The 13225-nt window shown below is 38.2% G+C and overlaps 1 protein-coding gene across 9 annotated transcripts in view; it reads right to left on the bottom strand.

Annotated features, from left to right (window-relative positions):
• The window catches only part of Gphn (gephyrin), a 437068-nt gene that overhangs the window by 205317 nt on the left and 218526 nt on the right, over positions 1 to 13225 (bottom strand). For all 9 annotated transcript variants that reach the window (XM_055595378.1, XM_055595377.1, XM_055595376.1 and 6 more), the window contains one exon: positions 431 to 497. In XM_055595378.1, the coding sequence (XP_055451353.1) occupies positions 431 to 497 (67 nt within the window). The remainder of the gene's footprint in view (positions 1 to 430; positions 498 to 13225) is intronic.

The following is a 13225-nucleotide window of genomic DNA, read 5'->3' on the forward strand; positions in this document are numbered from 1 at the left end:
ATTGGAGACTAAAGGGATAAGAACTAAGATTAAGCCACGAGGACAGTGTATAGTAAATTAAAGTGAATAAATAAATACAGAAACAAACATAATATCTCAAAGTAGATTCTCTAATTGGCAATATTTTATTTGCATTGTCAACGCCAGGAGAGTAACAAATTCCTGAATACACAGGAAGAAGACAATGTAAGCTCTGCATCTGGTGTGTTTACTGGTGTGTTTAATTTGTATTCTTTCCTTCTATAACCCATAACTGTACAAATATAAAGTGAAATTAAGTTCTATGGCTATTTCAAATGAATTATGAAATTTGAGGGTGCTTTTGGGAATATCTTGAGTCTGTGATTAGTATCAGCAGTGACCAGCTTTGTGGTATATTCAGCTCTTTGGATGTACATTCATTAAACCATATAACGTCAACAATGCTTACCTGAGATCCTTTCTTGCTACCAGGTAGGTTAATTATCAGAGTTTTCCCCCTTATTCCACACACTGGTCTGAAAAAAAAGAGAGAGTAAACTGAACAATTAATTGCAACAAATGACAATAGTACTGTTTTATTTGAGAACAACTATTATAGGAATAAAATGCTACAGTAAGAGATAATCATTTTTTATACAAATTGGACATTCTGACTGATATTTTTACAATAGTGGTTAGAATACTGGGTTAGAAAAATGTACAGAACATGGACTCAGAATAAAGTAGCTATTTTAAAGAAACATTACCCTTTTACAACTGCCTTTTTGTTTAATTTTAGCTTTTACAAATTGCAAAGGTTCAAGGGCACAGTGTATTAATATGTCTAATGTAGAATTGTCTCCTGAGCCAAAAATCATCATTAGATCAGATGTTTCTACAAAGCCTTTTGCTTTGTACAATGTTGAGTAAAATTAGCTAGAAAAGTGCTTTTGTTTCTAATAAAAGAATATCAGTCATATGTAATTGTTGACTACATCTACACAGATAAAGAAAAGAAAATTGTAAACCTTGTTTGTTCAGAACCACTATAACGTATGGAACTTTATCAGAGGCTTTTCTGGGAGTTTGCTGGATGTTGTCTCCTAGTTACATCAGAAGCTACACTTGTGAAGTCCTATCAACATGACCCAAAATGAGCTGAACGTGGAGGAACCAACAATGTACCAAACTGCATGAGGAAAAGTCCCTAAGGCCGGAACCTACACAAAGAACTCTAGACAAGTGGATGAAGCTGGGAGTAGGAGAGATGGCTCTCCCAGGGGAGAGTATGCTGACTGTTTGTTTAGCAAAATGGTTAACCCAGTAAACATACATCCAAGTAACATTATAGGGATCCACACACACATATACAGATATTAATGCAACAACAATTGATGAAAAAAAGTCAATGAATTTGAAGAAAAGCTGAGGTGGGGATATATGGGAGAGTTTGAAAAAAGAAAGGAAGGAGAAATGTTGTAATTAAAATACAGTTTCAGCTGGAAGGTGATGCACACCTTTAATCCCAGAACTCAGGAAGCAGAGGCAGGTGGATCTCTGTGAATAAGGCACCAATCTATTCTACCTAGCAAGTTCTAGGACAGAAAATAAATTATGTAGGAATAAACCTAACCAAGAACGTGAAGGACCTCCAAATAATTCTGCACTGGTACAGGACAGATAAAAATGCTATAGTTTTCTTTGCTCCTCATTGATCAGGAAAAATGCTTCTATACACTCTACAAAGCTCTTCCAGCTTCAAGCTTCAAAAACGCAGACTCTTTCCAGAACTGGAAGGGAAGGAATATTAGTTAAGCTTTGGCATTTTATAGAAGATAAAATAAGTTAAGAACACTTAAATGATTCTCTCAAAATGAAAGAAGTAACGTGCTGGTTATTTTTTTCTTTTGTAATTAACACAAGCTTGAATCATTGAGAAGAGGATACATTAAATGAGAAATGAGACAGTCTGTACACAAGTCTGTGGGGCATGTTTTGATTAATGATTGTTGTGGAAGAGTCCAGCCCAATGTGGGTCATGCAACCCTAACAGGTGGTAGAGGGTTATATAGGAAGGTCTCTGCTTTAGTTCCTCCTTTGCCTTGCCTTGATGATGGACTATAACCTATAAGTTCAAATAAACCCTTTCATCTCCTCTCCCCCACAAAAAAAAAAAAAAATGAAGTTTATATTCCCACCAGCAATGGAGAAGGGTTCCCCTTTCTCCACATCCTCTCCAGCATGTGTTGTCACTTGAGTTTTTTATCTTAGTCATTCTGATGGGTGGAAGGTGAAATCTCAGGGTCGTTTTGATTTGCATCTCTCTGATAGCTAAGAATGCTGAGCATCTCTTTAAGTGTTTCTCTGCCATTCTGTATTCCTCTACAGAGAATTCTCTGTTTAGCTCCATACCCCATTTTTAAATTGGATTGCTTGATTTATTGCTTTTTAACCTCTTTAGTTCTTTATACATTCTGGATATTAGCCCTCTGTCAGATATAGGGTTGGTGAACATACTTTCCTAGTCTGTAGGCTGTTGTTTTGTTCTGATGACAGTATTCTTTGCTTTACAGAAGCTTTTTTGTTTCATGAAGTCCTATTTATTGATTGTTGCTCTTAGAGCCTGTGCTGTTGGTGTTCTGTTCAGGAAGTTGTCCCCTGTACCAATGAGTTCAAGGCTCTTCCCCACTTTTTCTTCTAACAGATTTAGTATATCTGGTTTTATGTTGAGGTCTTTGATCCAGTTGGACTTTAGTTTTGTGCAGGGTGATAAATATGGATCTATTTTCATTTTCCTACATGTAGACATCCAGTTAGACCAGCACCATTTGTTGAAGATGCTGTATTTTTTCCATTGAATGGTTTTGGCTTCTTTGTAAAAAATCAAGTATTCATAGGTGTGTGGGTTTATTTCTGGGTCTTCTAGACTCTACCTAGCAGTTTATCAAGGCAGATGATGAGACTCATAAGCAAACCTTGGGCAGAGTATAGGGAATCATATGAAAGAAGGGGGAGTCAGTATGACTTGGAGAGGACAGGAGTTCCACAAGGACCAAATATATCTGGGCACAAGGGTCTTTTCTGAGACTGATTCTCCAACCAAGGACCATGTATGGATATAACCTAGAACCCCTACTCGGATGTAGCTCATGGTAGCTCAGTATCCAAGTGGGTACCCTAAGTAAGGGGAACAGGGACTATTTCTGACATGAACTCAATGGTGGGCTCTTTGACCTCTCCCCCTCCCCGAGAGAGGAGCAGCCTTGCTAGGCCACAAAGGAGGATACTGAAGCCAGTCCTGAAGATACCTGATAAGCTAGGGTCAGATGGAAGGGGAGGAGGACCTCCCCTATCAGTGGACTTGCAAAGAGGCAGGGAGGAGATAAGGAAGGGAGGGTGGGACTGGGAGGGATTGAGGGAGGGGGCTACAGCTGGGATACAAAGTAAATAACCTGTGATTAATATAAAAAATAAAAATTATATTAAAAAAGAAAATGAAGGACCTCTACAATGAAACTCTAAACCTCTGAAGAAAGAAAATGAATGACAAAAGAAAATGGAAAGATACCCATGCTCATGCATTCATAGAATTAACATTGTGAAAATGACCATTCTATTAAAAGCTATTTGCAGAGTCAATACAATTTCAATAAAAACCCCCATCTCATTCTTTGCAGAAATATAAAACAACAACAGTGATATCCTAAATTCATATGGAACCACAAAGGCTCTGGATAGTCACAATAATCCTGAGCAAAAAGAATAATGCTGGCGGCAATACAATTCCAGATCTTAGTATATATTACAGAGCCACAGTAATAAAAACAATATGGTATTCATACAAAAGACATACAGACCAATGGAATGATATCAAAGGTAAATATGAGCACATGTAATTTAAGCCACTTAATATTTGACAAAGACTCCAAAAGCAGATGCTGGAGAAAAGAATGTCTGCAACAAATGGTGCTGGAAAAACTGCATGACTGAATGCAGGATGAAATTAGACCTGTATCAGTCATCTTGCACAAAAACTAACCCCAAATGAATCAAAGTCCTAAACCTGAAACCCTGAAACGGACAGAGAAAAACATAGGCAGACATGATAACAGTGTAGGTAAACACTTCCTGAATAAAAAATCCCATTTGCCCAAAAATCTAGGCCAGGAATAAAAAAAGTGAAACACTTGAAACTAAAAAGCTTCTGTATAGCAAAAGAAAAAAGATCAACTAGTCAAAGAGGAGCCCACATAATCTTCACTAGGTAAGTATCTGACAGAGGTTTATTATCCACAACATTAAAAAACAAAACAAAACAGAGTAAAACAACAACAACAAAATCCAAATAAATAAATAAATGAGACATTCAACAAATGGGCCTGTGATCTGAATAGAGTTTTCAAAAGTAGAAAAATAAAATGGCTAAGAAATATCTCAAAATGTGTTTATCATCTCTAGAACTTATTGGAGGCTCCTAGCTTCAAATCTTCAAACTTGAGTACACAGGCGGTAATAATTACAGAAACCAGCAAGTTAAAATGGGAACACTGCCATGATAGGGGGCGTGGGCGTGGGCAGTATAGAGAGGGTATGGCAAGGTACAAGTCATCTGATCAGAGAAATGAGAAAACGGAGACTCCTAGGGAGTAGGTAGATAGCAGGATACAAGTGATCTGATAGGGGAGATAAAAAGGGGGTGCCCTAGGGAAGTTGGAGGAAGGTAATATAGGAGAAGGAGGGAGGTGGGAATAATTACAATAGAAATATCTGACAAAACCACAAAGAATCTATGATGCATGTAATTAAATTCAACACACACACACACACACACACACACACACACACACACACACACCCCTCATTCTGTAGAATAGGCTGGCCTCAAACTCAAAGATCTACCTGTCTCTACCTCCTGAGTATTGGGATTAAAGTTGTATAACTCCCACTTGGCCACACACATAGTTTTCATTAACTTTTCTCATCTAGGCTGATGGTGCTTCTTCCAAGTCAAAAACTACCTAACAAAAATCTTACTACCAGAAAAAGGAGCCCTCTTGAGTTGGTCAGGGCTGTCTAAGAAACTTCCAAAACAATCTGTTGATGTTGTCCCTGGTGCCCCTAGAGGCAGAAGTAAATCCTACTGCTCGAGACACCATACACTTTCAGAAACAGGTCTCAGAGACCCCTGAGCTGAACCTGAGTTGAATACCCCCTCTCTGAGGACTAGAATTCATAATAGCAGGAGGCACCAAGTAAGCTTCCGAATGAGGGACTCAATCAATAGTCCTACTCAGCTATGATTCCACACCAATGACCAAAATGACATAATAACTCTGTGGGTGCAGTAGTGGTACACATACCCTTAGGGTAACCAACAAAAAGCTCTGTAATTGGATTTAAAACCTGCTCAACAAAAGAGATACCATGCCTGTTAAAAGAAACCTAGCTATATACTCAGTGCTAGTAAAAATCATGGTTACTGGAAGACAATCTACAAGCACTAATTTACTAACCTAGTATGATCTAATAACAATCTAAATACATTTGTCCTAATTTTCACAGGTAATGGTAGTCTTCATCCTCATCATCCTTCTCTTTGCAATAGATGGAGACCATTACAGAAAACCAGAACCAATCAAATTGTAGCCTTTTGGAACCCAGTTGAAAAGGATGCATCTTACAAAACACTCCTATACCTAAGACGCAGGAAACAATGTAAAAGAGGGTGTGAAAAAACTAAGAGCCAGAGGATCAGGGAGTTTGCTGTGAGATTGGGATTCCTTCCAATATTAGAAGCTATGTCCATAAAGACTCAAGCCTACAGATAACTACAGGTAACTGAAGAAAGCCAGAGCATGAGAGGTGATCGTATCTTCCTCAAAGAAGAGTACACTAATTGGCTGTCTAGTGCCCTTCAGGTCACCCCTGAAAGGAAACCTACAAGTAACATGACATGGACTGAAGTAATTATGTTTAGGAATATATATGTATATACAAATACACATATGTGTGCAATAACAATGAAAAAGAGACCATGAATTTGAAGGTGTGTAGGAAGTGGTATATGTGAAGGTTTGGAGAGAGGAAAGGGGAGAGAAAATACTATAAATTAACTTATAATCTCATTTTTTTTTAAAGTTAAGACCCTTCCCCTCCTTCTGTTTGGTTTTAATTTATTTAACAAAGCATATAGATGCTCTTACTAGAATATGCCACATTGCTTTCTTAGAATTTATATACTTAAAATTCTTTGCGATGTAAAATTATGAGTTTTGACATATGTCTACTGCCATAGTTTAACTGCTGCAGCATTGAGGCAGGACAGAAACACAGAAATATTGTAGACAGGAGAAAAGAGAGAGAAGCCTGCTACTTTAGACACCGATTAAAATCTCTCACCAGCTGAGAAGCAAGGATCATTGAACAATTAGCAACTATTTTCAAGACTGCTGATATACAGTTAATATTCCTTTTAAAGATATTACAAATTTTTTTTATTAATTACACTTTATTCACTTTGTATCCCCCTGTAGCTCTCTCCCTCCTCCCCTCCCAATCTCTCCCTTCCTCTCCCTTCTCCATGCATGCCCCTTCTCCCAAGTCCACTAGTAGGGGAGGTCTTCTTTTCCTTCCTTCTTATCCTAGTCTGTTAGGTCTCATCAGGAGTGGCTGCAGTGTTGTCCTCTGTGCCCTGGTAAGGCTGCTCCCCCCTTAGGGGGAGGTGATCAAAGAGCAGGCCAGTCAGTTCATGTCAGAGACAGTCCCTGTTTCCATTAATATGGAACCCACTTGGAGACTGATCTGTCATGGGCTACATCTGTGCAGGGGTTCTAGGTTATCTCCATGCATACTACATGGTTGGAGTATCAGTCTCAGGGAAGACCCCTGTGCTCAGATTTTTTGGTTCTGTTGCTCTCCTTGTGGAGCTTCTGTCCTCTCCAGATCTTACTATTTCCCACTTCTTTCATAAGATTTCCTGCATTCTGCCCGAAGTTTGGCCATAAGTCTCAGCATCTGCTTTGATAGTCTGCAGGGCAGAGCCTTTCAGAGGCCCTCTGTGGCAGGCTCCTGACTTGTTCCCTGTTTTCTCCTTCTTCTGATGTCCATCCTCTTTGCCTTTCTGGATGGGGATTGAGCATTTTAGCCAGAGTCCTCACCCTTGATTAGTTTCCTTTTAAAGATATTTTATGTTAGAATATAATTAAACATGGCAGAAGTCCTGAATATATATGGCCCTTTGACTGGAGCTCGTTTCTATCCTCAGTCATTACCTAAGAATCTCAAACCACATACAATATAGATATCCTACATTTCTTGGGGGCTAAACGTCTATTTTCTGATTCTAATCCTACCATGTGCCCTTAAAGAGCCACCCAGCAAAAAGAGAGAACCACAAAATCCACCAAAATCTTATACATAACTGTTGTAAAAACAGTCATCAGTGCTGTTCTTTTGAGAAGCCCATACCCATCCCTGTGTATGTCTTAAATTATTCTGAGTATATTTCTTATACCCTCACACTTATGCTTATAATAAAATACCTTCAGTAAAATTCCTACCTCAACTTCAAAAACTGCCTAGTTTTTTATTTTCATTGCTAAAGCCATGGTTCCTGATTTGGCCAGAAGTTCCTAAGTTTTTAGGATTCCTTAGGCTGAGAGTGAAAGTGGGAGGTATGCTTTCTTGGCTTGAACCCCCAAATGGTAGCAGAATCACAAAGTATCCCTTCTCTAAAAGTCAGGTATGAGTCTCCCATTCATCTAATTCCCTCTTTCATTGATCCCCTAAAAAACATTGCTCATTTTATGTCCTTAAAGTTTTACCATTTCTAGCATTTATAAAATCAAAACTGAGCTACTTATCCTTTTTAATTTGGCAGCTTTCAGTTAGCAGTATGCACTTATACATCTCCCATCTTTTTGTGATTTGAATGTTCCTTTCTTTTTATTTCTGAGTAACATTCTATTATATGGCTGCCCATAGTAGGCTTATCTTCAGCTAATGAAGTATGTTTTGGTTGAGTCTAGGTTTAGGCTATTATTAATAAAACTTTTATAAGTATCAATATGCAGATTTTACAAGAATATATATTCAATTGATGAGGTAAATAATCATAATTTCCTTGTACAATTCAGATAAATGACATCTTCAGGTATTGCAACAGAACAGTTAGAAAGAAAAATAAATGACATAGAACTCAGAAACACGACCACATAACTGAAATGACTGGAACTTACAGAACACTATCCTGTGCAGAATGATATACATTCTGACCCAAGGCATATGGTGAAGTGACAAGGAAAGATCCTACACTAGACTACAATGACTTTGAAAGACACATGTTTTTCTCTTGCAATGGAGAAATCTACTTATAAGCTAAAAGCAGAAAGACAATAATAGGAAAAATCGCCATATACTTGGAAACTAAACAACAAATTTGAGAATAATTCATAAATTAAAGATTAAGGCTCAAAGGAAAGAAAAAAGCATTAAAGCAAATTAAAACAAAAAGAAAACAACAGACTAATGGATGCTTTTCAGGCTACATTAGAAAACATTCAAATCAATATAAATTTCCATTTCAAGAAAACAAATGAAAAACAAAGCAAACCCAAACCAAGAAGGAAGGAAATAGTAAATACAAAAATAAAATCCAGTAAGTTTTAAAAAAGAAAAATAATAGAGAAAACAAAAAAATTAAAATTTGGTTTGTTAAAGCCATCAAATCAAGACAGAAAAATAGAGTAATAGCAATATCAAGAGTATAAGTGGAGGCTGGGATGATGGTTTAGTTGGTAACAGACATAAGTCCAAACCCAACAAATCTATATTAAAAAAAAAAAAAAAAGGTCCAGCATGGTGGCATGCACGTATATATTTCCACAGTTGGAGACATGGAATTAGAACTAAAGGACTTGCTAGACAGCTAGCCAATTTTGCATCTTTGACAAGATCCAGGCCAGGGACAGATCGTGCTTCACAAAAAAAAGACAGAAAATGCCAAAGGAATAATAATCAACATTATCACTGGGCTTCCACTGTATGTGCCTATGCGCATGTGCGTACACACACACACACACACACACACACACACACACACACACACTCACACCAGAATATTAGCATTTATCTTTCAGACAAAATAAAGAATACTCCATGTGCACAAATCAGACAATCAGACAACTTACATGAATTGGACAAAATTCAGTAAAGTACAATATGTCATATTTACAAGAAACAAGTTAAAGATTCTTGCTTAAAGTTTCCAGAAAGCATATGTCTTGGTTAGTTTACTGTCCACTTGCAGAAGTTGAGCATTATTTGGGAAGAAAAGCTCTCAATTGAGGAAATATCACCTACTGCATTTTCGTTATTAGTGATTGAAGTGGGAAGGCCCAGATCATTGTAGGTGGTATAACCCCTGGGCAAGTGGCCCTGGGTTCTATAAGAAAGCAGGGTGAGCAAGCCATGGGGACTAACTCAGAAAGCAGCACTCCTTCATGGCCTCCCTTCCAAAAAAAGCCAGGGCCAGATGGTTTCAGTGCAGAATTCTACCAGACCTTCAAAGAAGTGCTAAGCCAAATTCCCTTCAAACTATTCCACAAAATAGAAACAGAAGGATCATTTCCAAACTCATTCTATGAAGCAACAGTCACCTTGATACCTAAACTACACAAAGACCCAACAACAAAAAAGAGAACTTCAGACCTGTCTCTCTTATAAACACTGAGGCAAAAACACTCAATAAAATACTTGCAAACCGAATCCAAGAACACATCAAAGATATCATCCACCACGACCAAGTAGGCTTCATCCCAGGCATGCAGGGGTTGTTCAATATAAGGAAATCCATCAAGGTAATTCACCACATAAACAAACTGAAGGAGAAAAACCACATGATCATCTCCTTAGGTAATGAAAAAGCATTTGACAAAGTCCAACACCCATTCATGTTTAAAGTCTTAGAGAGATCAGGGATACAAGGCACATATCTAAACATAGTAAAGGCAATATACAGCAAGCCTATAGCCAACTCAATGGAGAGAAACTTAAATCAATCCCACTGAAATCAGGGACAAGACAAGGCTGCCCACTCTCTCCATACCTCTTCAACATAGTACTTGAAGACCTAGCTAGAGCAATAAGACAACTAAAGGAGATCAAGGGGATACAAATTGGAAAGGAAAAAGTCAAAATATCACTATTCGCAGATGATATGATAGTATACATGAGTGACCCAAAAAATTCAACAAGAGAACGCCTTTAGCTGATCAACACCTTCAGCAAAGTGGCTGGACACAAAATTAACTCAAAAAAATCAGAAGCCTATCCTGTATACCAAAGACAAAAGGGTAGAGAAAGAAATTAAGGAAACAACAACCTTCATGATAGCCACTAAAAACATAAAGTACCTTGGTGTGACTCTAACCAAGGGTGTGAAAGACCTGTTTGAAAAAAACTTAAAGTCTCTGAAGAAAGAAATTGAAGAGGATATTAGATGATGGAAAGATCTCTCATGCTCATGGATCAGTAGGATTAACATAGTGAAAATAGCCATTCAGCCAAAAGCAATCTACAGATTCAGATGGGAATCTATTCCCATCAAAATACCAACACAATACTTTACAGACCTTGAAAGAAAAATTCTCAACTTCATATGGGAAAACAAAAAAAACCAGAATTGCCAAAACAATCCTGTAAAACAACTGATCATCTGAGGTATCTCCATCCCTGATCTCCAGCTGTACTACAGAGCAATAGTAATAAAAACTGTCTGATACTAGCATAGAAACAGAATGGTGGATCAACAGAATCTAATAGAAGACAGAGATAAACCCATATACTTAGGGATACTTGATTTTTGACAAAGAAGCCAAAACCATTCAACGGAAAAAATACAGCATCTTCAACAAATGGTGCTGGTCTAACTGGATGTCTACATGTAGAAAAATGAAAATAGATCCATTATTTATCACCCTGCACAAAACTAAAGTCCAACTGGATCAAAGACCTCAACATAAAACCAGATATACTAAATCTGTTAGAAGAAAAAGTGGGGAAGAGCCTTGAACTCATTGGTACAGGGGACAACTTCCTGAACAGAACACTAACAGCACAGGCTCTAAGAGCAACAATCAATAAATGGGGCCTCATGAAACTAAAAAGCTTCTGTAAAGCAAAGCACACAGTCGTCAGAACAAAACAACAGCCTACAGACTGGGAAAGTATGTTCACCAACCCTATATCTGACAGAGAGCTAATATCCAGAATATATAAAGAATTAAGAAGTTAAAAAGCAACAAATCAAGCAATCCAATTTAAAAATGGGGTATGGAGCTAAACAGAGAATTGTCTGTAGAGGAATATAGAATGGCAGAGAAACACTTAAAGAAATGCTCAATGTCCTTAGTCATCAGGGAAATGCAAGTCAAAATGACCCTGAGATTTCACTTTACACCCATCAGAATGGCTAAGACAAACTCAAGTGATAACACATGTTGGAGAGGTTGTGGAGAAAGGGAAACCCTCCTCCATTGCTGGTGGGAATGTGACCTTGTACAATCACTATGGAAATCAATCTGGTGCTTTCTCATACAATTGGGAATATTGCTTTCTGAAGAACCAGTATTATCCACACCTAGGCATATATCCAAAATATGCTCAAGTACACAACAACAGCATTTGTTCAACCATGTTCGTAGAAGCTTTATTCGTAATAGCCAGAACCTGGAAACAACCCAGATGTTGGTCAACAGAGAAAAGGATACAGAAACTGTGGTACATTTACACAGTGGAATACACTCAGCAATTAAAAACAAGCAATTCATGAAATTTGCAGTCAAATGTTGGGATCTGGAAAAGAGCATTCTGAGTGAGGCATCTCAGGAGCAGAAAGACACACACAGTATATACTCACTTATAAGTGGATACTAGACCTATAAGATAGGATAAACATACTAAAAACTTACACCTAAAGAAGCTAAACAAGAAGGAGGACCCTGGGTAAGATGATCAATCCTCACTTAGAAAGACAAATGGGAGGACATTAGAAGAAGGAGAAAACAGGAAACATGAGAGGAGCCTGCCACTGAGGGCCTTTGAAAGACTCAATCCAGCAGTGTATCAAAGCAGATGCTGAGATTGGTAACCAAATCTTGGGCAGAGTGCAGGGAATCATATGAAAGAAGGGGAACTAGTCCGACCTGGAGAGGACAGGAGCTCCACAAGGACCAAATATATCTGGGCACAGGGGTCTTTTCAGAGATTGACACTCTAACCAAGGACCATTCATGGATATAACCTAGAATCCCTGCTCAGACATAGCCCATGGCAGCTCAGTATCCAAGTGAGTTACCTAGTAAAGGGAACAGAGACTGTCTCTGACATGAACTCAGTGGCAGGCTCTTTGACCATCCCCCTCCCCCACCCCTGAGATGGGTGCAGGCTTGCCAGGCCACAAATGAGGACAATGCAGCCAGTCCTGATAAGACTTGATAAGATAGGGTCAGATGGAAGGGGAGGAGGACCTCCTCTATCAGTGGACTTGGAGAGGGGCATGGGAGGAGGTAAGGGAGGGAGGGTGGGATTGGGAGGGAAATGAGGGAGGGGGGTCTACAGCTGGATACAAAGTGAATAAACTGTAAATAATATAAAAATGTTAAAAAAATTTAAAAAAGAACCTCCTATATCAGTGGACTAGGGGAGAGGCATAGGGGAGAAGAGGGAGGGAGGGACTGAGAAGAGATAAGGCAGGGGGGGCACAGTTGAGATACAAAGTAAATAAATTGTAGTAAATGATAATAATTAATAAAAAAGGGAAAAAAGAAAAAAATGTTTCTGTAACAGTCATGATTAGGGTGTTGGTGTCTTTCTGCAGCATCTGATTTTCATCACTTTGGGTTTTGGGCATAGTTTTTTTTATAGTACATGTCACGCTATATTGTAACTGTTTGCTTGTTTAGATTGCCTAGTTTGTAGGACATTGATCAGTAAAATATCTTTATCTTACTCGTTTTTATGTACTCAGATCCCAGTACATTACCAGAGAAGTAGTAAGTTCTAAATTAAAAATAAAGGATATCACGCATGGTGACACCTCGTTTTTATCCCAGCACTTGGGAGCCAAAGGCATGCAAATCTAGGCATGAATTGGTGGCCAGCCTGATGTACAAAGCGAATTCCAGAAGAGCCAGGAGAAACCCAAAGAAACCCAGTTTCTAAAAAAAAAAAAAAAAAAAAAAAAAAAAAAAAAAAAAAAAAAAAA

The sequence above is a fragment of the Psammomys obesus genome, unplaced genomic scaffold, assembly GCF_907164565.1.
Source record: "Psammomys obesus unplaced genomic scaffold, mPsaObe1.curated_primary_1811, whole genome shotgun sequence".
In the NCBI taxonomy this organism is placed as follows: Eukaryota; Metazoa; Chordata; class Mammalia; order Rodentia; family Muridae; genus Psammomys; species Psammomys obesus.